The sequence below is a fragment of the Malaclemys terrapin genome, chromosome 10, assembly GCF_027887155.1.
Source record: "Malaclemys terrapin pileata isolate rMalTer1 chromosome 10, rMalTer1.hap1, whole genome shotgun sequence".
NCBI classification, from domain to species: domain Eukaryota; kingdom Metazoa; phylum Chordata; order Testudines; family Emydidae; genus Malaclemys; species Malaclemys terrapin.
The window spans coordinates 53,101,390-53,126,244 of NC_071514.1; the positions used below are offsets into that span (position 1 = coordinate 53,101,390).

General features: G+C 53.5%; 1 protein-coding gene across 1 annotated transcript in view; it reads left to right on the forward strand.

Moving 5' to 3' along the window:
* Positions 1–1,705: 1,705 nt before the first annotated feature.
* CORO7 (coronin 7) overlaps positions 1,706–24,855 on the forward strand; it is a 165,271-nt gene continuing 142,121 nt past the window's right edge. The window contains exons 1-6 of the mRNA XM_054041318.1: positions 1,706–1,811; positions 13,363–13,459; positions 14,523–14,597; positions 16,307–16,377; positions 17,179–17,362; positions 18,272–18,348. Coding sequence (XP_053897293.1) covers positions 1,752–1,811; positions 13,363–13,459; positions 14,523–14,597; positions 16,307–16,377; positions 17,179–17,362; positions 18,272–18,348 — 564 coding nt within the window. The 5' untranslated portion in view covers positions 1,706–1,751. The remainder of the gene's footprint in view (positions 1,812–13,362; positions 13,460–14,522; positions 14,598–16,306; positions 16,378–17,178; positions 17,363–18,271; positions 18,349–24,855) is intronic.

Consider the following 24,855-nt stretch of genomic DNA (forward strand, 5'->3'; position numbering starts at 1 on the left):
CACAATCCTACCAGTTCTCCAGTCACCTACCTGAATTTCAAATGTAGAAAAACAGGATCAGTCCCACTATTGGAGGTCTATGATGTTGTGGGGTGGTCCGTATATACCACAAGAATTCCTATACCCTCTCTATTTGCTGTATATCACATCCTATTCACCGTATCTCAAGACTCATATCAAGACCTTGTCCATGAAGGAGTAGATCTCTAGTGCATGCCTTACCTCTGACATGCGGAAAGCTTGGTTATTCCCCTTCCTGCCCATCCCTAGGTTCTCACATCATTGAGCCACCAAATGGCTAAGGCTGTACTGTATCAGAGGGGTAGCCGTGTTTGTTGCTTTTTACAGATCCAGACTAAGAGTCCTTTGGCACCTTATAGACTAACAGATGTATTGGAGCATAAGCTTTCAGGGGTGAATATGTGCATCTGACGAAGTGGGTATTCACCCACGAAAGCTTATGCTCCAATACATCTGTTAGTCTATAAGGTGCCACGGGACTCTTTGTTGCTTCTTAAGGCTGTACTAATTCACAACCAAGGGAACTATCCAGCCATGGGTCAGTAAAAGTACAACAGGAGGCCTGTAGCAGGGTGGCCATTTGCCTGGAACCCCCTCGTGGCCAAAGACATTTCCACGGGGCCCTTGCTCTGTTCCCTCTCTTCAGGAGCAGCATACAGCCTCCCAAGGTTATCACCAGCTCTCACCTGAAATGGGGTTCATAGCCTAAAGTAATTCAAAATAGACCTTAAAGTCACAAACACAATGTCCATCATACTAGCCCCATAGTTCATACCCACCTCCAACGCAACTGCCATGCACAAAGCCCATATTCCACTCAGCAGACACCTCACCTACCTCCATCTGCGCACACAGCCCTGGTGCTTACTGCTGCCTTTTACACTGGCAACAGTTGACTCCTCTCAGGTGAGTCTCCTCTTGCAATAGTTCTGGCTTAGACCCAGGCTCTCCGGCCCCTGGGCAAGCCCCCCCCCGATACAAGACCTCATCCACAATCAGAGCATGGCGAGAACTGGTTTTATTAACGAGCAGTCTGGTGTTGGTCGGCTGAAGTCTGGAGTCCTTGTCTACTGTTGTCTGGTCATGTAGGGAGTGGAGCTCAGAAGTGACCTGAGGGGCAAACAATGAACCCCTGCTGACCAGGCCATGCCTAGGCTGGTGGTACCCTACCCTATTGCCCCTTGCCGTCTGGGACAGGGAAGGGAAACCATGGAACCTCGACACTGCAGTGACCAGCACTTGCAGCCTCCCAGTGCTCAGGCCTTGTTCCCAGGGGTCACCGTCCCATTGCAGTCATGGGCCCAAGACCCCATGCAGGGTATGTCCCCTCCTGCAGCTCAGGTCAGAGCAGAGCTATGCTGGGGGCTGCCCTCACTCAGGTAGGCTCCTGGTCCTGCTAGTAGCATGGCACTGGACATAGTTAGCAGGCAGCACCCGGGGACACATCCAACCAAGGGGCAGGGGGAATGTGTCCTGAGCATCACTCAACCACCTGTGCCACAGCCAGGGGCGGGGCCTATGGTAAATAGGGGCGGGGTCAGGATGGGGCAGGGCCCGTGGGAAGAAGGGGTGTGGCCACGTGCAGGGGCGCGGCCTGGCACAGGGGCGTGGCCTATGCGGAGTAGGGGCGGGGACTGGTGCGGGGGTGGGACTGCCGGCTAGGGGAGGGCGCGGCGGTGGCAGCGGGAGCCCGCGGGAGGGAGAGGCGCTGAGAGCCCCGAGCCGGCACCATGAACCGCTTCAAGGCGTCTCGGTTCCGGCACGCGGTGGCCAAGCCGGCCCGCAAGGAGGTGAGTCCGGCCGGGGCAGGGCCGCCCCCGCAGCCGCGCACTGTGCGCTCCGCCCCGCCTGCCGCGGGCAGCCCGCCCCGCCCCGGGGGGCCCCTGAGGACCCGCGCTTTCCCAGCCTCGTCCCTGGGGACCCCAACCCCCCCCCGTCCCTGCTCTCCCAGCCCCGCCCTCGGGAACCCACGAAGCCCCCGCCTCTGTGGGTCCCCGAGCCCCTTTCCCCTGCTTACCCCACCCCTGAGGATCACCCCTGCTTCCCCTGTCTTGCTCTGGGGGGGCCCTGCCCCTGAGGCTCCCTGATCCTCCACTTTTCCCACCCTGCCCTGGCCCCTGATGGTCAGTTTCCATCCCCCCCCCCCACAGGCTCTAGGGGGTAGAGGACACATGGCTCTCCCCTTGGAGCCCCTTTCCTGGTGCTCCCAGGTGCTAGGCAGAGCTGGGTGGTGCAGTTTGAGGGGCTCTGACATTTCATGATGCTGGGCAGGGTTGGCTGGGTGGGCCCCACAAGGGCCTTGTCCCCTCCCCTCTAACTCCCTCCCTGCCCATGCAGCCTGGGGTGATGGGGAAGGGGACAACGTCTCTTCCTGAGGTTGCCCAGTCACAGCTGGTCCTAGGCAACCTGTGGTTGGGATGGGCTCTGGGGTCCGAGTCTGTTTGCTCTATCACTCCCAGTTACTGCACTGGGATCCAGTGGAAGTAGAACCCTCCGCTCCCAGCTTGCTCTGGCATGAATAGCCATGTGTGGTGCAGGATGGTGGAGGTCCTGGAGTGGGGGGCTCTTCCCTGACGGACAGTGATCTCCAGGTGCCTGTCCCGGCTGTGAGTAGACGTGAGCCCTCTAGTTTGGACTTACCAGTGCTTCCCCTGTCCACATCCAGACTTCTAAACGGCATCACATTTCCTGGGCTTTATTTGATTTCAGGCCATCTCCAGGCTGCTTTGTTCTGCATTATTTTTTAACTGTCAGAAATCAGAGAACAACTCTCATCCCAACAACCAGTCCCTGAACACACATGCTGGTTTTAGATTTTTTTCATACCAACAATCACTGGAAAACAAGATCCAGCTGACTCAAAATGAGTTTTCAGTGACTTCATTGCTATCTAGGCTGTGTGGTTGGCACCCTGTCTGTAAAACACATACTGTTGTGTTCCTGTGTTGGATCTTAGCATTTTTCACCTGGGGTTATCTGCCTTATTGTAAGTGTTCTCCCTAGAAACTTTTTTCCTCATGACACTGCTCTGCTAGATATTATGGTGCCATGTGGCTTTGAAATGCTAAGTTTACCACAGTGTGCTGTTTCAATGGACTTCTCAAAGTGTTGTTTGCAACTGTTTTCAGTTTAGGTTTTTGTATCACAAGATGTTCTCAGCATTTCCGCCCTCTCTTCCTCTCAGGGGTTGAGTAACCTCTTCCCTGTGCTGTAGAGCTTTTGTCTACAGAGCAAATTGTAGCTTAACCTGCTAGGAAAGGAAAATGTTTCAACATGCCCTTTATGCTAATGTGGCAGAGACTGGCTGTGTGCATGTTATGCTACCAGTGAATTAGAGCAGGAGGTGAGGACACTGCATGACAGCGATCCACAAATGCAACACTATGGGGAACTTCTCTCAGTGCAAACTGGGAATCTTGGGTGTCAAACACTCTGAATGCAATAGGCTGGAAACTTAAGCATTAGGAAGCAGAAGAGTGAAGGTGCTCTAACAAGGGCCTCATCCTGCAGCCTGTTTACATGTGGTGAGTGGCCTCATTGGCTTCTGTTAGCCATCTCATGCAAACTAAGGCTAGAGGATCAGCCCCTTAATTTGGAGGCACACTGCATAAGCCTAACTCGTAATTGCACTATGCAGGAACTCCATTGGGAGTTAAGGATGTTCAGCGTATCTTTCACATTTCCTCACTCTTGAAAGTGTAAATTTGCGGCCGTTAAAGGCAAAAGAAATATATTAATACCCAACTATTTCCTTTACATAAACAGAAGATTGAACCTGCTCCTGTGATACCAAGGGACTGCCCAAGTCAATTCTGTGCCCCTGAGTGGTGCAGAGTGGAACTGTGCAGTCCCATGATTCTGTAGATAAGGAAGTGAGGGTGCAGACTTGTGGATAGCTCGCTGCAGTGCTGTATAGTGCACAGTGCATGCAAGTGTGAGAAGCTCTGAATGACTACATTCAAAATGATGAAAATGTTTTGTGCCTGTGTAGTAATGATCTCCCTAAAGAGTCTAAAGTTCTGTGACTCTCTGCCATGCTATGCACAGCCCTGCACTTCTGTAGCAGCTGGCTGGTGGGGATCTCGGAGTGCTGCACTGGCCATTTGCCCCAGCTCCCCTGGGGGATAGGTGAATCCCTGGCTAAGATTTTCATAATGAGTGTGTGCCTAAAGTTAGGTTCTAGTGTCCATATGGAGGCATCTAAATAATCTCTCAATGCTGAGTACAGTGGCTCCCACTGTCTCATTTCCAGTCTGAGGCTATCGATTTCAGATATGCAAATTCAGCTACGGGAATAGCGTAGCTGAATTCGATGTATCTGATCCGACTTACTCTGCTGTGAGGACGGCGGCAAATTGACCGCCGCGGCTCCCCTACCCGGGCTGGTGGGGTACACACGTCGATTTGGGGATCAATTATCGCGTCCCGACGAGACACAATAAATCGATCCCTGAGAGATCGATTTCTACCCACCGATCCGGGCGGGTAGTGAAGACAAGCCCTGAGTATCTCCCAGGTTGGTGTCCAAGATGTGCAGCCCTCCTTGACAGTACAGTTTTCTGTTTCCTTAGATTTCCTCTCACACACACCGTTTCCCCAACTTGCTGTGAAAACAGCAACAGAATTTTTGTTCTGGTTTCTCCTCAAGGATAACTGAAGGTCTTCAGTTCAGTTTTGAATTGTTGTATAGAGCTGTTGTGTGCTTCAGGTCAGTTCACTCCCCCCAGAGGTGGCTGCCTTTTTGTGGGTTGGTAAGAGAAGGGAAGTGATACGTTTGAGTGCTCAGAAATGAGAGGTGCTATATAGCTTGTCAGGCTTGTTTTTGTATAGAGCAGTATAATTGCACATGGCACTTTACAGTCACATTGGACGATGTGTCTGCTTCCAGGTGCTCACAGTTCAGTAGAGAGAGATCACTGGCAAACTGTTAGAGTATCCGACTCACCAACCGCGCTTCTGTTTAGTTTTTGTTTATTGGGCAGCAAAGTTTAGCTTTAAACATTTAATTATCCCCCTCTCAAACAGTTGATTTAATGTCCATTAGAACTGCTTGAGCCAGTCATCTTGTGGGCAAGTGTTGTGCAAACTTCACCCACCTAAAGCTGCTGTTCCGCTCCTGGACACAACTTGGCCCTGCTGATGCACCTCCGTCCTGGCCTGTAGTCCCTCTGCTATTCCGGTTTAGGATCAGGGCACAGCTCCTTGTCTTGCTGCCCGTCTCCGGCACACAGTGCTTCCCAGTGGCAGCGTAAAACTGACCAAGATCACATCTCTTCTGCAAACTCTGTTCAGGCGCACAGGGCCGATCCTGGAAGAAGGGAGGGAACTGGAACAGGAGGGAGCCTGAAAAGAGAAGGAACAGCTAGAGAAGAAATTGGGAAAGGAACGGGAGTAGGAAATGCCCTGAGGTGCCCTCTGTTGGATCATCCACTGGGAGACCAAATTTTGTCTGTCTGTATTCAGACCATCAGATGGCTAGGACTAGGGGACAGGGCAAAGGGAGGAAGTATTGCCTCATGCTACTCTAGTGACCCCATCCTGACCTGCTGTTTCAGGGCTTGGGAGGTTTTTTGACACCCTGTTATGAGAGCCATAAGGACTCTAGATTAGCCTTTCTGGGTTTGGTGGCCTTTATGGGTCAGGGATGAAGAAATGAAGGGCAGGGGACTAGGGGCTTGTTGCAGAGCCCCCCTTGAGTGGGAGTTTGTCTGTGAGAAAAGAGGCATGCACAATATCTAGGCAGGGAAGAGGTGGGTGAATTGGGTAACTGCAGGTGGAGAGGATATTGAGTTTTTTTGGCTACCAGTCTGAGGCTATGTCTACACTATGGGGGGGAATCTATTTCAGATACGCAAATTCAGCTACGGGAATAGCATAGCTGAATTCGACACATCTGATCCAACTTACCCCGCTGTGAGGACGGCGGCAAATCAACCGCCACGGCTCCTCCGTCGACGGCGCTCACTCCTACCTGGGCTGGTGGAGGATGTGCATCGATTCGGGGATCGATTATCGCATCCTGACGAGATGCGATAAATCGATCCCCGAGAGATTGATTTCTACCCGCCAATCCGGGCGGGTAGTGAAGACAAGCCCTAATTCCAGGGGGTGTAGTTGTTTTGGTAGCCCTGACTGGCTGGGTAACTGTGCATTCTGCCCTTTCCTGCGGTAAATACATTGCCTTGAATTATGGCCCCTCTTCTTCCCTGGGTGCAGGAGCACTGTGCTCAAGTAGTACTGAAGTGCAGACCTCAAATCTGTTGTCAGTGTGAAACCTGAATCTCTTCCTAGATCAGACAGAGCAGGTCTGAAGGCAAGGCAGCTCAGGCCCTGCTGATAAAAGCCAATGAGGAATTCCACAAATACCTTTAAAGAACACCGAGAAAAGAAAGGGAAGGCAAGTGTTAGGGGGTTAGGCTGGTGCCACGGTGGGTGGCCAGGCTGCAGGGTGATGGCGCTCAGCTCTCTGAGGGAGACTACAGGGCTGCCTGGCACTGGAGATTCAAGTCCAAGCAATTCAGGAGGAAAAGTCAGTGGGGGGGAGGGGAGGCTGCAGCAGTGCAGCGATGAGCCTTGAGTGTTGTGCCTGCAGCTCCCCTCTTTTAGCAGGCACAGGTGATGACCTCTTCCCTGAGGCCATGTGGCAAGGTGCGGCCAGACCAGGTTAGGGTTTGTTACTGGCTTGCAGCTGTGAGTGAGACCACTCAATCTTGCTGCCCCTCTACAGAGCACTGTCTGGACAGTGCTTGGTGCTGGCTGCTCTCCATGAGATCTGATGTGTATGACCCAAATTCTGATTCCTTAACATGAAGACTTTTTTCTCCTTCCATATTTTTAACTGCAAACCGTAAAAGTTCTCATAACCCAGGCCCTGTGCAATGAGCGGCTGTCTGCCAGCAGTTCTTGTGTGCAGGTCAAATTAATTCTGCAGGTAAAACCGGAAGCAATGCCCTAGTTATAGCAGCTCCCTGCACCTCCCAATAGGTTCTTGGCTTTGTACTTCGGACCCCAGTCAGGTGTGCAGAGCCAAGAACCCACCTGGCCCATTGATGCTTCTGGAATCTTGACTGGCTGTGGCTTAAGCTTTCTTCAAAGGGTTGATTCTCCATATTCAGATTAACAAACTGCTAAATTTCAAAGGCCTAACAGGAGCTGAGCTGCCTGCTAACAGCAGTGAGTATAAAAATACACTCTGACTGGCAGGTGTTATGGATGTCACTGCTCACGCTGAAGGCTGTGGGAGCTGTGCTGGCAGCAGGCCCATGTTTCAGCTGGGCTAGTTATGGATTTTGGTAGCCAGCAAGGTCCAGCTTCTCACAGGATGCTCATGGCTCGGTTTAGAATAGAATCAGATGCTTTGTGGAAGTGTTGGGCTGACAGCTGTGGAGAACGAACTCCTCTGCTTGCAGAGTAGGGCGGCAGTGTTTGCTCCCCTCGCTCCCACCCAGAGGAGCCACATCCAGGAGTCGGGGCAGGTGGGTCTCCATAGGCCACTTGTTGGCTTCTCTGCTGAACCTGCCCATGAAGGAACAAGGGCTGCCAGTCAGGAGGGTTTGCTGGGAATGTTGTCCAAGCCCCAGGGCTCCTGGGCAGCAGCTTGGCAACACCCATGGGGGTGTCAGGGAGACTCAAGCCTGCAGCACCAGCTGTGCTCTGTCTCTCGCTCCCAGCATGTCTTGTTGCTTTCCTTGACATCACCAAGAGGGCAGGTGGAGCTGCTGGTTAAACCAGCATCCCCCTCTAGCCTGAGAGAGGCCCCGGAGCAGGCTCCTGCTCCAGCACTTCCCCTGCCACTCCTGTGAGGTGAGACCAGGTTTGACTGGGGTGCCAAAAGAGATGGGGGCAGAGCCTAACATCTTGTCCTGGGCTCCGTAATGCCTGAATGGGAGGGGCCAGTTTCTGGTGAGTGTTTGAGGCAGCTCATCCCCTGGGACCTGGAGGGAGATCAGCAACATGCATCGCCTCTGCCTTCAGGGAATAATGGCGGCGTCACCACTGTCCTGGCCTCGGCTTTGAACGGGTGACCAAGACGCAAAGGCACTGCAGCGATCCCTGGTTTCCAGCCCTGCACCATTCAGCCTCTGGCCTGTCCACGTCCTGGGGGACAAAAGTTGCTCCCCCTCGGTGTCTGCCTCGCTGTTTGGAAGGCACCTGAGAGCGAGGCTTGCATTCTCTCTCATGAATGAGAGCTTGAGGTGTGGGAACCAGGCAGCTACTGTAGCTAATTGTCCTTGGAGAAATGAGGAGAGATGAGTGTCTGTGTCAGACTGGCCAGGCTGTGGTAGCTCCTTCGAGGTGCCTCAGGCGTTGGGGGAATGCATCCATGTTTGGCGGAGCTGTTGTCTGCTGCAAGGAAGTCTTCCCTTTGGCATGAACGAGGTGCAGGGCCGGATTAACTTTTTGTGGGCCCAGCGCCAAACATATTTGTGGGCCCCGATTGGGGAAGTAGGGCATGTGATGGGGGTGGTGGTCTGCAGAGTGAGGGGCCGGTTGGGGACAATGAGGTGCAGTGCAGCAGGAGTGGCCCCACTCAGCCCAGCACAAGGGCACTGTTTACAAACCCACAACTGCTAGGCGCACACTGGCCCGCCCAGCTCTGCACTGCCAGCGTGTCCCTTCCACCCTGCCCAGTGTCCTGCCTTTATGCCCGGCACCCCCTCACCCAGAGACTTCCCTCACAGATTCCTATGCCCAGTGCCCCCTTACCCAGAGACCTCCAGCACAGTTCCCTATGCCCAATGCCCCCAGACCCGCTATGCCCAGCACCCCCTGCCCAGAGACCCCTCCCACCACAACTGCACAGCACTCTGCACACCATACCCCCTGCCCAGGTCCCTGACTCAGATCCCCTACTGTCCTGCACTCCCTTCACAGTCCCACCATCACAGCTGTACAGTGCCCCATATTCCTGAGGGATACATATGCATACAGTGGAAAATATAGTAGGAAGATGTATACACACACACAGAGAACATGAAACAATGTGTTACCATACACACTATAATGAGAGTGATCAATTAAGGTGAGCTATTACCAGCAGGAGAGGGGGGAAAAAAAACTTTTTCTAGTGGTAACCAAAATGGCCCATTTCCAGCAGTTGACAAGAAGGTGTGAGGACCGGTATGGGGGAAAAATAAACATGGGGAAATAAAAACAACAAGGAGTCTGGTGGCACCTTAAAGACGAAGAAGTGAGGTTTTTACCCACAAAAGCTTATGCCCAAATAAATCTGTTAGTCTTTAAGGTGCCACCAGACTCCTTGTTTTTGTAGATACAGACTAACACGGCTACCCCTGATACACGGGGCAATAGTTTTACTTTGTGTAATGACCCATCCACTCCCAGTTTTTATTCAAGCCTAATTTAATGGTGTCCAATTTGCAAATTAATTCCAATTCAGCCGTCTCTCATTGGAGTCTGTTTTTGAAGTTTTTGTTGTTGTAATATTGCGACTTTTAGGTCTGTAATCGAGTGACCAGGGAGATTGAAGTGTTCTCCAACTGGTTTTTGAATGTTATAACTATTGTGTACTTATTCACTTGGGTGTCTCTGAAATTCTTCACAATCTCCTCTAGTCCTGGCTAATCTAAGTCATTGTCATCCTGCAAATATTGCCACTTCACTGTTCACTCCCTTTTCCAGCTCCAACAATATTTTTCATGTTGAGAATAATATTCCCAAGTCATAACCTTTGTCCCTCTTAGCCAAAACAGGATCAGATCCCAGGTAGGAGCATTTCTTCATCTTGTCACTCAAAGGTGAGGATTAGCATTTAAATGTAGCTAGCCTTTTAAGTGCAGATGACTAAAATGGCCAGCCTGTCCTGAGGACAGCATGATGCAGATCTGGCAAGTGCCTTTATGTGTTAAATTCCTTCCTTCCCTCAGTATCTGTTCCCCTTCCCCTGCTAGCCAGCAGCCTCCTAATCTAGTGCTCTGCTGACAGCGCTAGCTCTAACTGCAGTAATGTAACTAGGGCCCAAACCAAAACCTCTCGGTTTGAATGAAAAGGGATTGATAAAATCTAATATGACTAGAAATATTTTAAGATGGCTTTTGACTGTGACCCTTCTCCAGATCCTAGTGTCGCATGAGCATCAGGCCTGTCAGTGGCAGTTATCATCTTTGCCACTCAAGCTTAGGGATTTGCAAAGTAAAAAGTTGACATTGATTTCTGTGCATTGTTCTCGTGTTTCCCTAGTAGCTCCAGCGACTGTAGGAACAGTCATTAGCGCGGGTGACTGGGAGTCAGAATTCTGGGCTCTGTTCCAAGTTCTGCCACATATATTTGCTGCTTATATTTTGTCGAACTCCTAGATTGCAGGGCTGTGTTAACAAATTGTCTGTAAAATGGGCAGGGGCTACAGAGGTCTAAAGTGATGGCAATTGTGGATCAATCAGAGAGAAAAACAAACCTTGTAGCTTGCCAAGGATATTGTCTCAGTAACTCTGGGCATGCACAAGCCAAGTTATGAAGCTGCCAGTAGCCGCTGAGTGGGTAGAAATCCTTTGCATAGGCAGTCATAAACTGTTATAACTTCTACTCTAGAGTTGGACTTAACCCTTAGAATGTTGGTAGTTTTCAGCTTCTCAGCCTGATGGCTACTTAAAAGCATGTGTGTTTTCCTCATCCGGAGCATTAATTTCCAGCTGAAACAGGACGTGGAAGTGCTCTACCAAGTTAGTGTCCAGCAACAAAAATAACTAAGTGTTTTAGGATGATCTCAATTAAGTCCCTTTCCTCCGACCTGTCTCAGACAGGAAGTGTGCTGAGCAGAAGCAATCTACCAACATCAGTGCAAAACCAACACAACAATATTTTGTTGCTGAGCACAAAACTCCAAAGGGTTTTAAGCCAGTACCTTACAGTCTGAATTGATCGAGCTGCCTTGAACTGTTAAGAGTTTGGGAGTTCAAGAACTAGAAATTACATTGAGCCATAGCTCCAGACTGGCTATATTAGGCCTTGGACCAGTGCCACGAAAGCACTGCTAGTCCAAGGGTCCAGTGAAAGTTGACCTGCCAGGGCTACAAGTCAAGGCTGCGTGCCATTAGAGATCACATCTTTTCAATGGCGTTCGACAGGTGATTCGTAGCCCAGGTAGTTCATGAGAACAGACTTACAGCAGGGCTTTCAGTTCCCATTGTCCCTCTCTGTCCCTGTTCGGTTCTGCCCGGGGTTAGTGGGTGGCAGCTGTCTCCAATGGCTAGTGCTCGAAAACAAAGTGGTGCTACGCATGGAGCTACTCTAGGCCCCGTTTCTTGCACAGTATTAGCTGTTAATCTGCAGCTCTTGGAAAGGGGCTACATCCTGGTGTTGGTCTGGGGATTAAAGAGGAATATGGTCAGAATGGTGCTGCCCACTTCTCACCCGTCGGTGTCCCTGCTAAATGGTCACTGTGTAACTTCTTGCTGGTCGCACTAAACCTCTCCATGCTGGTCTCTGCCAAGGCCTCGTGCCCCAGAGAAAGCTGAGTCTTTCATGGTGCTGTTGTAGATGGTGAAAACTCTTCACAATTTCTGCTAAAATTTTCTCGGGCATGTGCTTGAAAATCAGGGCAAGGACCAAAAGAGTCTGGGCCCTGAAGCTGGCCTTTGAGAAGGTTGGGTGTGGACTGAGATGCTGCTGGGGGTGGCTGTGCGCAGGGGTGTGTGAAGGCTGTGGGGCGAAGGGGATTGTTCGGAGGATGTGGGTGCAGATGCTGCCCTGTTCTGCAGTGATTCAGCCGGGCTTGGGGCTCAGAGGCGAGTGCTCAGTCCCAAGAAGACTGAGTCTTTCTAGACTAGAGGAAGCAATGGAGAGAGAGTGACTCTCTTGTTTGCGGGACTTTGCCCATTGCCTGGTAATTAGGGTCAGCACCAGGGAAGCTGCTTTGGCTCCCAGCTTCTTCACACTGTTCCAGCTAGGAGCGATTGTTGAGCACGGACACACACATCAAAAAGACCTTGTCCCAGTGACCCAGTCCTGGGCCGTACTGAAGTTAGATTCCTGCTGTGGGACGTGCTTTCAGGCCAGCCAGGAAGTGCAGTTAGTGCAGAGCGTGTTTCATAGGGTATGTCCGTGTTGCAAATAAAAGGTGTGTTCTTAATGCTTGAATTCCACCTCAGGCTCCCTTACAGGTTTTAACTCCAGCTCCTAACCCAGTTAAAAGCCACGGGACTGTGTTCTTGCTGCTGTTGTAAGCCAGGTTAGCTAACCTGAGCTAAGGTCACACCTCTTGTTTGCAGTGTAGGCAGAGCCCTTGGCAGTGCAGATCCTAGAGCCCAGGTGCAGTCACTTACCAGGTGACACATCAGGTTTTAGATTTGCCCATACAAAGCTGTAAGTCTTCAGCGGGCCCTGATTGCTGGGGAGCAACTCTTGTGGTGCCAGGACTGGTGTGGTCAGCTGAAGTTTGCTGTCCCCTGGCTGGTAGCAGGGAGTTCTCAGTGAGGCATCCTTGGCTGTGAACTCAGACATGTCTATGCACCCCCTTGTCAGATAGTGCCTGGGCTGGGGCCATCAGGGTGCGCTGTGAGACTCCTCTACCATGGGGGTGTGGAGAGAGGAGGAGATGCTCATTCCTGGCCGGATGATGTGATTGTGTTTCTGCTCCTAGAGACCTGGATAGGGGCTGTTCCGCATGAGCCATCAGGGCAGGATTTGAGGACTGACAGCCTCTGGGGTAACTTAGTGCAGGCAGGCCCAGAGCAGGGCTGGATTGCCTGACGGGCACTCCCCAATCTGAGCAAGAGGGGAAGGGTCTGGGAGTGGCAAATAACCACTGGACAGGATTCCTTGGAAGCCAGCCCTGGAATGACCTGTCTGTAACTCTGGGCTTGTGGGGGTAGGGGTGGAGGGGAGATAGGGAGTGAGCTGTGGAGTACGGGGGAATGGGGAACCCCACCGATCTCTCCTCGTCCTGATGGGGGGAAGCCTTGTTTGGGGGGCTGTTTGCCATCTGCACCCCCAGTGACAGTCTGAGAATCCACATGCTCTGCACTGCCTGCCTTGCCTGCGCCCCAGGGTGTGCCCGGGCAAGCCTGCTGAGAGCCCCCTGGGGCTGGCCGGGGAGGCTGGGCAGGGCAAGTAGCTGCTCCCAGAACTAGCCTGCAGTCCCAGAGGGCGCCCAACACTGCTAGAAATGGAGCAAGGGAGAGGGATGCTGCAAGTAACCCCCTGGGGCAAGCAATGGCTTGGGGAGACAGGGGCACAGCTGTGTGGTGGTGGGTGGATGAAGTACTGTGTTTCTCCCTTGGATGCATGGGAGATCTGGCTCCATGGCTGCTTCTCTCCTCTTCCTTCTCCCCAGCTCACTCAGGGCAGGCCTCTCCTAATACTGATTTCTCCTCTGGATTCCAGGCCTGGATCAGGGATGTCCGAGCCGGCTCCACCATCTCCTGTGGGAACCATATCAAGTCCAGCTGCCACTTGATAGCGTTTAATGCTGACTCGGCAGGTAAGGAGATGGGCGGGCTGGAGTGGAGCCTTGGCGGAGAAGGGTCACTCGGATTGGTGTGGAACACGGATAATGTTTACTTTCTATTTAGACAAGACGGAGAAAGGAAACATTCCCCCCATTGGATAGGTGGGGAAACTGAGGCACAGAGGGGCAGTGACTAGAATCTGAGTCTCTTAACACTAGAGGCTCCAGACTAATAACAAGGTGTAGTGAGTTAGAACAACCAACAGCAGGGGGCACAATAGGTGGAAGCAGAGGCAGGGAGGCTGGATTACAACAAGATCATGTGATTTCTTATCTTCCTTAAAGACAAGAATATAACGGACCTCAGTGTTCAGGGCCCCTGCCTCATGGGGAAGATGGCTTTAGCAGCACAGCACCCCGTATGCCCTGCGGGGCATTGGTTCGGCAGAATGTCTCCGGGAAGCATGGTGGTACCATGTCCCCCAGCTGGTACCATGGTACACGCATGGTGGACCACGTACCCCACGTCTGTGGTTGGCGGCTGCGCCATTCGGGTACTGGCCTGGTTTTGCTTGGTTCCTGGGATCCACTGAGATGTCGAAGTGAACGGGGTGACTGTCATCTCAGTCATTACTCGCCAATAACGGACCGTAACTGGAATGTGCTATGTGAACCCTGGTGACCGTTATCTCCCCCAATAGCGCTCTGTGCTTCAGACCAGGCCGATACGAAGCTGGCAAACTCCCTTGGTGGTGCGCTCTGCTAATGATTGGTCCAGGCACTCCCCAGCAATGGCTGGGGGAGCTCTCACGTGCTTGCCCTCAGCCCTTGAGGTGTCATCTGTGACTGTGATACATCGTTAGTTTCACAACCCGAGTCTCCCTGTGAACATGCTGTGGGAATGGAACCCAACACCCACAGGAGGTGGGAGCTCCCAGCTGAGCTGGCATCAGAAGCATGTCCACTCGCCACCCCTAGCTTGCTTTTGGATGCTAGGCTTGTGTGGTATGTGGCACTCCTGGGTAGCAGGATGGTGTTCAGCAAGGGGCGGCCATGATGGACTGGTGGGCAGCTCGTGACCTATGTTGTCTTTCAGGCGTGTTGGGCATTGTGCCGCTGGAGAGCTGGGATGGAAGGAAGAGGGCTGTGTCCCAGCTGTGCTGCCATTCAGGTGAGCTCGCCAGATCAAAACATACCGAATAAGGGACCAGCGCTAGTGGGTGGGAGCCAAGCAGTCTCAAAGGCCTTTCTGACCCTACCAGGAAGGGACAGGTTTGTGAGGCACTTTCCTATATGCTGAGAACAGGACCGAGAGCCACCAGATGCATTTCATGGGTCAGCCACTGGAAGGCAAGGAGTTTCTGTGATTAATGACCCGGTGCGGATTTGAACTGGTGACCTAGCGGTGAGAGTCTCCCTTGCCTACTGCTAATCCATTAGCCATGGGCCACCTCCCATGTCCTGCACGAGGTTCTTGCAGCCAAGCAATGTCTGGATCTCTCTGTCAGTGGCTCTTTGGAAAGGAGCTGGCACTTGTCGCCCACAATCCCAATAACTGATGTGCTAGGACAGAGCGTGTGAGAGTACTTGACCACTTAGTGGGATTGCAGGGCAGCGCCTAGACAGCCTGCTGGCCTGTCTCAACAGAGGCTGCCTGCTCCAACCAGAGGATTTTTCAGGGCATATGCAGCAGATATCAGAGCCGGAGAAGTTTGTGTGTGTGTGTTTTTTTTAATGCTTTATGGGTCTGTATCTCGTCGTTTTGTACAAATGGAAAAGTACGCAGTGACCTACTTTCTTGAGCGTGCCAGATGCAGCAGAGGGGCTGTTAATTACTGTGCCAGCCTCCCTCCCCCAGGTCCCTGCAGATGGAGTTACAAGGAGTGCCTTTCAGTGGCCTGCATGCCAAACCAGGGAATCACAAAGGGGTATTTTGTTACCAGCGGCGTCGCTTGCTGAACCAGGGCCTCGAGCCGCAGTAGTGCGTCCTGACAGAGCTGTGCATCTGCGTGCTGGCCTTGGCGCTGTCTGGGCTGGACGCTGTCTGGCTGACTTCGTGAGGCTCCTGCAGATGTTCACACCAACTGTATGCCTTAGTTAGCAAGGCATTCCACTGCCTCTCTTGTAGGGGGCCAGCAATGGAAAATCCACTTGGGCTCGAGCCCTTTGATAGGTACAGAAGGCCTGAGTGCGGGTGTTAAAGCAGCAGGTTTGCTCCCATTACAGGGTGTACAAATCAAACCCAGAAAGCTGAGTCCCTGCTCTCCTGGGCTATGATGGGAGCTCTTCTGGCCTTCAGATGGGATGGCTGGATCTTTCACACAAAGTGCTTTCCTCCCAGCTGCTCCAGACATTTGAGTTGAGTAGCTGTCTCTGCTCCTCCTCCAGGGTTTTCAACGGTCTTCCGAGAAAACTGGAATTTCTTATATGGAACCAGTCGCCACAACCTCCCTTGTCAGGCCTTTTCGATCCGTCCCTAACAAAGCAGAAAGGGCACCAAGCCAGTTCTCTCCATCCCTTGGCAGGACACCTGGGACAGGCTGGTTAGCTCATGGCAGCAGAAGGGAAAGGAAGGTGTCCCACAGCGGGTTAGCAAGGGCTGAAATAGAGCCACTCTGCTCTCCTGAGATGCCTAGCTCAGCAGTGGGGCTCCAATGAGCATCTGATCTTCCGGCTGCTCGTGGAAATAGAGCTGCTAAGCCAGTGGAGGTTTGTCCATTGCTGCCTGCCAGGAGCAATGGGGTCTGGGAGAAGCATGTAGCAAGACTGTTGTAGGGCAGAGAGCGAGAAGGCCGTGGCCGCAGCAGACATGCTGCGGCCTAGGGGCTGAGAGCCAACATGCTGTTGGAGCGAACCTCTGCTCTCCTCTCTCCCCATCAGACGTGGTGACGGACTTTGACTTTTCTCCATTCGACGCGCTCCTGCTGGCGACAGGCTCCGCTGATGAAACCGTGAGTGTAAATCGAAACGGGGGCCGAGGGGGGTGCGTGCAGCAAACCCCCTGAGCAGGGGAGCGGGGTGGCCCTGTGGCTCTAGGGTCATCTCTGGGCTCTCCCATACAGAGAGCTGGCCCTGGTTTGTATGGCACCTTTCCTGGAGAGCTAAGGAGTGGGGCTGAGGGGTAGCCACAGGGCCGTGAGATGGGGATGTAAAACAGAGCTGTTCAGAGGAGGGTGCTCGGCCTTTGGACTGCGAGAAGGATGAAAACACCTTCTCAGTTGTGGGGGGAGAAGCAGCTGCCAAAAGCCCAAGGAGATCAGTCGGATGCAGGCTCAGTGCCCCCCTCAGGGTCTGGGGCAGTGACAGGCTATGGGAACTGTGCTCTGCTGGCAACAAGCCAAGATGTTCATAGCTGCCACCTCTGGCAGGGAGGGTGGGCTTGAGGGGCAACCGCACTTGTGAGGCAGGTGGGCTGTGTGTCAGCTCCGTCCATGCTGGGGAAGGAAGGGGAAAGGGCTGTGATTGCCTCGGATCTATAATCCCACACGGCACCCAGGCTGCATACCCAGTTGGGTAGGATTGGGGACCCCACAGAGGCTCCAGTCACCCTGCCTGGCAGGGACAAAGCCCTGGAGATGAAAGGCCAAGCAGTTGTCGCCAGCTTTCTAGGTTAGGGGAGCCCAGTTCAAACCCCACCTCTACACATGGGTGCTGTGACAAATGGAGCCTTCTGAGTGTGTGGCATCTTCCTGGGGGATTTGGGCATGGGGGAAGGGTCTTGCCGGGGTTCACCCTACTGTTTCGGGCTGTAGGTGAAGGTGTGGCGCCTGTCTGAGAGCGGCCAGGACCTGCCCTCCTGCCCTGGAGTGACCCTGGGGCCGGCAGGGTGCCAGGTGGAGACACTCCAGTTCCACCCGACAGCAGATGGCGTACTGGTGAGCGGAGCTGGGAGAACGGCAACGGTCTGGGATGTGGCCCAGCAGAAACCCCTGACGGGTAGGCACGGCCTTCGCAGTCCTGCAGAGCATGTGCCTTGGCCTGGGCGCAGTCTTCTCCTGAGTGAATGCTGGAGCAAGTCTCTGCTCAGCTGTACTTACTCCGGGAACTCCTGCTACCTGCCTGGGGCTAGACCCTGGGCTGGCTCTGTGTCCCCTTTGTGGATGCAGTGTCTTTCTGAACGACCTCAGTGCTGGTGAAAGCTGCCACCTGAGCAGTGCTGCAGGGCATGGGAAGTGACTTTCCTAGACACCCATCAGCATCTTAACCCTGTCCCAAAAGGGCCACCCTACAGGGAGTTCAGGCACTGTGGCCCAGTTACTCCTTGGCCTCCCTGCTGAGACACCTGTCCAGAGCGTGTGGTGCGGGCACCTGCTCCCCTCACTCTAGGGCCTGTGTGAGACCAGCAGACGTGTCATGCTGGCCACTGAACAGCCCCCCTGTTGGGATGGCACTTGGGCACTCCTGGCCTCAGCTGGGTTTGAACCAGGGCCCTATATGAAGGAGGCCTATGCTACTGCCAGTCCCTCAAGTGCGCCATTTCTCCTGGTGCTGCCTGCCTCTGAATTAGACTGGGAGTCGTTGGGGCTGAGGCATGCCCCTTGTGTGAAAATGAACCCAAATTCAGTCGCCTGTTTATTTCCAGGCAAAAATCCAACATTTGAAATGGAATTGTTAGCTGGAGAAGAGACTAATGCCTGCAGTGGTGCAAACTGCAGCCACTCTTCTAAAGTGCTGCCATGTGCTAAGTGTCTGGCCTGTGGCATGGCCTGGGATGAGACTGTATATTTGTGGGGGTGGGGTTGAATCGCCCCCCTTTTGCCCTCCCCTAGTGGTAACTGACAGCTGTGCCTGGCTGGCAGCTTGTGCCCGGCAGGGATTGACTCCAATTCTCGCTTACCTTCCCAGCACTGGAACCTCACGGTGACCTGATCCAGAGTGTGTCCTGGAAACAAGATGGCGCCCTCCTCGGCACCTCCTCTAAGGTGAGTGCAGTGGGTGCACCAGGTTGGGTGGGCTGGGAACCCCGAGTGCTATTTCCTGAGCAGATCTGGTGTGTGGCGTTCGGGGGAGGCTCTGAGGTATGATCGAGCCACTGTGTGATGGGAGCATCTGAAGATCATTCCCCTCCCTCTGCTGTGCTAGGAGTGCTGCTGCTGGAGCCTGGCCTGCTGCCTCTTCTCTCAAGCAGGCCGGGCCTGCGCCCTGCAGCACCTGTGGGCAGGCTTGTAGAACCAAGGCGTGAGCATCAAGCAGCTTGTGCACTAGATGCCCAGGTTCTCTAGCCTCCCCTGCAGCAGAGCTAAGCCTGGACTAGCCTCCTGTCTGCTAGGGAGCGTGTGACACCAGTGCAGCAGGGGATGGGACTGGACAAGCTGCTGGAGGGGCTGAGCCTGGCAGAGGAGAAGGGAGCAGGAGGGGAAATGGCAAAACGCAAAGAGCTCTCGCATGTGCCGTCTTTGGTCTTGTCCCTACTGAGCTAGCAGGCGCAGGCTGGAAAGGCCTGACCTCAGCTCTCCTTTGAACTGATCCTTGCCTACTCCCTGGCCCAAACCCCTCTCACCCCATGTGCTAGGGGAAAGGAGTTCAGCTTTTACCAGAGAAAGGGGTCTGACAGAGGTGAGTCAAGGGCCTGATGCAAGGGGAAGGGGCAAATCAGATACATGGTGGCTGATTGACCTGGTTTGTGTGCTCCAAATGCACAGTTTGCTGCTTTCCAGTGATGACCTCCCACTCCAGTACTAGGGAAACGGCAGAGCCTTTGTCTAGAGAGCCACTCGCTTTGAAAGGCAGCCAGGAAACCAGCAAATGTCTCTTGCCATGCGTGCTCTTACCCCTGCAAAACCGCTTTCCTAGAACCACGAGGCTAGCACCCTCAGTGTGTCACCTTCTGCTCCATGTGGTCCCCTCTCCTAGGTATTGCCAAGGTCTGTCATCAGCATTTCTGCTTCCCTCCTCCAGTCTCGGGTTGAAAACACTTGATATGTTATGAACAATTGGGCTGTCTCCCTGCAAAACAGCAAAAGCAGCTAACCCATCACCTTCCCCGTCCCACTGCTCTTCTCCCCTTGACAGCCTTTGCTGTTACCCTTCCTCTTAGCTCACCATGTGAACTCACTTAGCAGATTGGAGGCTGCAGTTCCCATGGTGTTCCTTGCCATAATTGGGCTGTTAATCCTGGTTCCCTGTTCAAATAGCATCACCAGTTGGGTTCTGCCTCCCTAAATTCCTCCTGCAGTTTCAACTGGGTACAATAGTCACTTCCTATCCTTAGCTGTTATGCAGTGTTGCTGTGTGCTATTCTGTTCCACCTGTGACAGACCCAGACCAGTGGGGTACAGGAGTCTGGTAGAGGGCAAATATACTGGTCACTGGAGGAGTAGTTTTCTGTGACCAGAGCAGGGGCTGCACTAGAGTAATCAGGAACCTACTAGAACCAGTTAAGGCAGGCAGGCTAATTAGGACATCTGGAGCCAATTAAGAAGAAGCTTCTAGAATCAATTAAGGCAGGCTAATCAGGGCACCTGGGTTTTAAAAAGAAGCTCACTTCAGTTTGTGGTGTGAGTGTGTGAGGAGCTGGGAGCAAGAGGCGCAAGGAGCTGAGAGTGAGAGGGTGTGCTGCTGGAGGACTGAGGAGCACAAGCATTATCAGACACCAGGAGGAAGGTCCTGTGGTGAGAATAAGGAAGGTGTTTGGAGGAGGCCATGGGGAAGTAGCCCAGGGAGTTGTAGCTGTCATGCAGCTGTTACAGGAGGCACTATAGACAGCTGCAGTTCACAGGGCCCTGGGCTGGAACCCGGAGTAGAGGGTGGGCCCAGGTCCCCCCCCCCACCCCCCAAACCTCCCAATTGACCTGGACTGTGGGTTCTCCCAGAGGGGAAGGTCTCTGGGCTGTTCCCCAACCCACATGGTGAATCTCTGAGGCAAGGAAATCCGCCAATAAGCGCAGGACCCACCAAGATAGAGGAGGAACTTTGTCACACACCCTAGAGGCTGCTGCATTAAAAGGTTCCTGTGAGGTCTCTGGGGTCCTGCATGAACACAGGATGCTGTTTTCCTACAGTTATGTAAATCCACTAGTCATGGAGTGGGAATTCAAGAGGCTGGCCTGCACTCCAGAGACCTGCTCAATATCTGAACACATCCGGTCCTAATGAACAATGTGACTCTTTCCTAATAAGAGTATCTGCAGGGAAGAGTTCGGGGGTGGGGGGGATACCACTCTGCGGAGGCAGACCCCCAGTAAGCACCCAGAGCAACGCTTCATGTAGGGACTATCAGCTAGAGGAGTAATCGCTCTCTTTGAGTGGAACCTGCATTCTGGCTAATCTTCAGCAGAAAGCCTGCCAATGTCCCTGCAGGAGAGAGAAGAGGTTGAGTGGAGGGAGGGCATGACACATTCTGTAGTACTATATGTTGCCAGCAATGACTAGTCGAATGTATGGGCGGGTGGCAAATGTGAGACCAGAGTGTGACCCTGGATTTGGTGTTGCTCCCTGAGCAGCGTGTGCTGCAGAGGTGGAGTACTCTATGCAATGTTCTAAGGCTATGTAACAGCTGGCTTGCTTGCATGGGTACCAATATAACCTTCAGGCAGCAGGTCTATGCATAAGAACTGCAATCACAGAGATTAAGTCCAGAAACAAGCTTTCCTGGGGATATGCTCAGTATGTATAGAGAACTGCACCAGAGTGCACAGTAAGCATTTCTCCAAGTTTCTTTCAAGTCTATGGTAATAGTAAACTTGATTCTTCCTTCTGTAAAATAGGAATGTAATATTAATGGAGTCACTAGATGGTGCTATTGCAGATTGTAGTTCTCTTCATCTGGCTGAATAAGAGTTAAATATTTTATTTACTAGATACAGTATTTTCAAGACACTGCCACTTAACATCAGACTTAATCAGTTATTAATGTCATCATAATCAGTAGTCATAAGGCCCTACTTAACTTGCGGTATTGTGGATTCTGCAATATTAGGCTTCCATCACAATTTTGACAGTGGGAGCCCTGCCGTGCCCTCCCGGGCAGCTGACAGCAGAAAATCGCGGGAAAGTAATAATATACTTTAATAATGGATCTTATTGTTTGTGGTAAAACTTTTCTGCAATTTCCATGGCTTGTCCGCAACTCAGCTGCAATTTTTTGACAATCATTCTGCAATTCAAGTAGAGCCTTAGTCACAAGTAGTCTGTCAGGCAGTGCTACAGAATGGCCAGCAGAGGTCACCCAGGATTTTCCATGATTCTTGATTTGCCTGGCTTCCAGCAGCAGAATTCACGCAATTGTTCTCTCTAATTGTTTACATCCATGTGCAGAATTAATTGTATTATGTGCACCAATATGGAGATGATGTGTGGTGGGGGTGGGACCAAGGGGTTCGGCATGTGGGAGGGGGCTCAGGGCTGGGGCAGAGGGTGGCGGGGGGGGGTGAGGGCTCCAGCTGGGGATGTGGGCTTCTGGGATTGGGTTGGGGATGAGGGGTTCAGGGTGCAGGAAGGGGCTTGGTGTGGGGCAGAGGGTTAGGGTGCAGAGGGTGAGGGCTCTGGGGTGGGGCTGGGGATGAGGGGTCGGGGGGGAATCATGGCTGTGGCAGAGGGTTGGAGTGCAGGGGGGTGAGGCTGGGGATGCGGGGCTTGGGGTGCGGGGGGATCAGGGCTGGGGCAGAGGATCTGGGTGTGGGGGGTGCTGGCTCTGGGTGTGGGGCTAGGGATGAGGGGTTCAGGGTGCTGGGGGGGCCTCTGGGCTGCGGAAGAGGGTTAGGGTGCAGGGGGTGGGGGCTCTGGGGTGGGGCTGGGGATGAGGGGTGCCCGGGAGGATCAGGGCTGGGGCAGAGGGTTGGAGGTGTAGGGGGGGTGAGTGCTCCGGCTGGGGATGTGGGCTTCTGGGGTTGGGCTGGGGATGTGGGGCTCAGGCCTGGGGCAGAGGGTTAGGGTGCAGGGGGGGTGGGGTGAGGGCTCTGCGGTGGGGTTGGGGATGAGGGGTGGGGGGGATCAGGGCTGGGGCAGAGGGTTGGGGTGCGAGGGCTCTGAAGTGTAGCTGGGGATGAGGAGTTTGGGGGGTGGGACTGGGGATGACTGGTTTGGGGTACAGGCTGCCCCAGGGCTGTGGTGGGGAGAGAGGACTCCCCTCGGCCCTCTCTTGCCATAGCAGCCTGAGGCCGGGGGTGAGGCACCTCTCCCCGCCTGCACAGCCCTTGATATCTGTGTGGCCACACAGCTTAGAGGGAACTTAGTTACTAGGTGTGTACAAAAGTGTTTGAGATCCTGATGAACAAAACTCCCACGGTTTACAAGTAGAACTTCTTGATCTATAATCAGAACCAACTGTATTCAAAGTAAATTCCTGCAACTTGTCCCTCTCTCTGATTGTCCAATCATTCCTGCAGTTTCTGTACCCCATGATCTCTGAGGGTATGTACGATCCTTGGCATGGCCGGTGCTGGCTCTCCCTGGCTACCTGGACTCTGCAGGCATACTGCATTTTGTGCCTCTAGAAGAGGAAGTGAGGCAGTAATATTCCTGTTGATGCTGGCAAATCTGTCTGCAGCTGGGCTAATGACTTCTAGTTGCTGACTGGGGAAGGCAAAATTAGACATCCGTGACAGCTCGCTGATATCAGCCCAGGTAATCACATGCCATCGATTGGCTGTTCCCAGGGCTGTCTCTTCCCTGTGTGGCTGCACTGGCGGGTGTCTTGTTCTTTGTCCCATCCCTTCTGTTTGCCCACGGGATTGTAGACCGCATGGCTGAAGTGCATGTGAAGGCAATCCAGTGATTTTTTTCAAGCGGCTGGCGTTCTTGTGACTCGTACTGGTCGCTGCAGGCGTCTGACTTTGAGCCCTCTGAGCGCAGGGCTTCCATTGGCCAGGCTGGAAAGGCTGATGCCACCTCTTGCCATGGCAGAGATGACATGGCTTGGGGGATTATGGGCTCCTTGCCTTAGTAGGTGATGCTGGAGGCAAATAGGACACTTCAGCAGCAAGAGGAAATTCTGGCCTGATGCTGTCAAGGGGCGTTCTGCCATTAGCTTCAACAGGCCAGGATTTCACCCTAGATCTCAGGCCCTATGCCTTAAATCCCATGGGTCCCTGAAGACTGAGCTTTGTCACTACCAATGCATGTGACTGGGACCATCAGACTCCTCCAAAGCTGTTGGGTCTTTGCTGACCTCTGTCATGGGTGGCAAGCGCATGCTTTTCCTGGCCAAGCTGTGGGGGAGATTCCAGCAATGTGTGTCACTCAGAAACTCTCTCTCTTCGCATCCCACTCTGACTCCTCCAAACAGTCCTGCCCCTCCTGCTTTCTGGGGTAGATTCTTAGCTGTATTCCAGCAGTTCCCAGGCACCTTGGCCAGGCTTGAGGTCCCATTGCGCTAGGCGCTGTGCAAACACTGATGAGACTGCTGTTGAAATGACCAGACCAATGGTGTCTGGGCGGAAGGAGGCTGTAAGAACAAACCCTGGCATGCTCAGCTCACGGTACGGCAGTGCCACCAGCCTGAGCTGGGTTTTGCTGGGAGGTGATTAGCTCACCGGCTGGAGGATGGGAAAGGGTGGGGAGTGCACGGGGCAGGTCGGGAGATGAGGGAGGACGGTGGCACCCCCAGCAGAGGGCAGAGAATACCCAGTCAAAGCATCAGACATGGTGATGGTGGCCAAAGGTTCCTGCTGTGGCTGATCCTGACCACTCCTGTGCTTGTGAGTGGCTCTTCCCAGCCTGTTCTCTTCCCCAGGGGGTTGTGGCAAGAGGTGGGGTCACTGGTGCTTGGTGCCCCATGAGGACAGTGTGGGAGGGGTAACTGGGCTGGTTTCCCCCCATAGGATGGCTGCCCTGCCAGGCTGTTTCCACATTGGATTTCAGCAGGGGCAGCACAATTACCCCTGGCACCTCTGCTGCTCATTGGAAGATAAAGGGGAGGATGGGCTAAGCTCCCGGTGGGTTCCCCTGTTCCGGGTCTCCTTGCATTGTGTGGGAGTGAGGGGCAGGCCTGCTCTGCCGTGCTGCGAGGTGCCTGTGCAGTGGGCTGATGCACTGCTCTGGTCAGTCAGCTGTGCAGAAGGGAACTGGCAATATTCAGCTGGTCTGGGGTGGGCTTGAGTGATGGAGACAGCTCTGGCTCTGAGCCCCTGGGCCCCATGCTGGTGAGAACTTGTTTCAAGGCCGTCGCTGTGATGCTTTTTGCCCTTTGTACCTGCTCATCTTACCAGTGAAGGTGTTGAGGGAGGGAGCCCTAGCTCTGTAAGGGCCCTGGGTGTCCTTGTGGATGCTTCCCATTCTTGCCAGCGTTAAAGGACCTGTTTTTGTCCCCCTGACACCTGGGCAGGCCTCTGCCTTCAGGAGGGGCAGACATCCGTTGAGAATTTAGTGGATGCCTGTGAAGAAATATGCTGCAGCTGCCCTTCCCCACTACCCAGGCTAGGCTGTCTTTGTCCCTACCAGCCCTACAGACACCAGCTTCCTCCCCCAGAGCTGGGCGGGCTCTGCAGGGC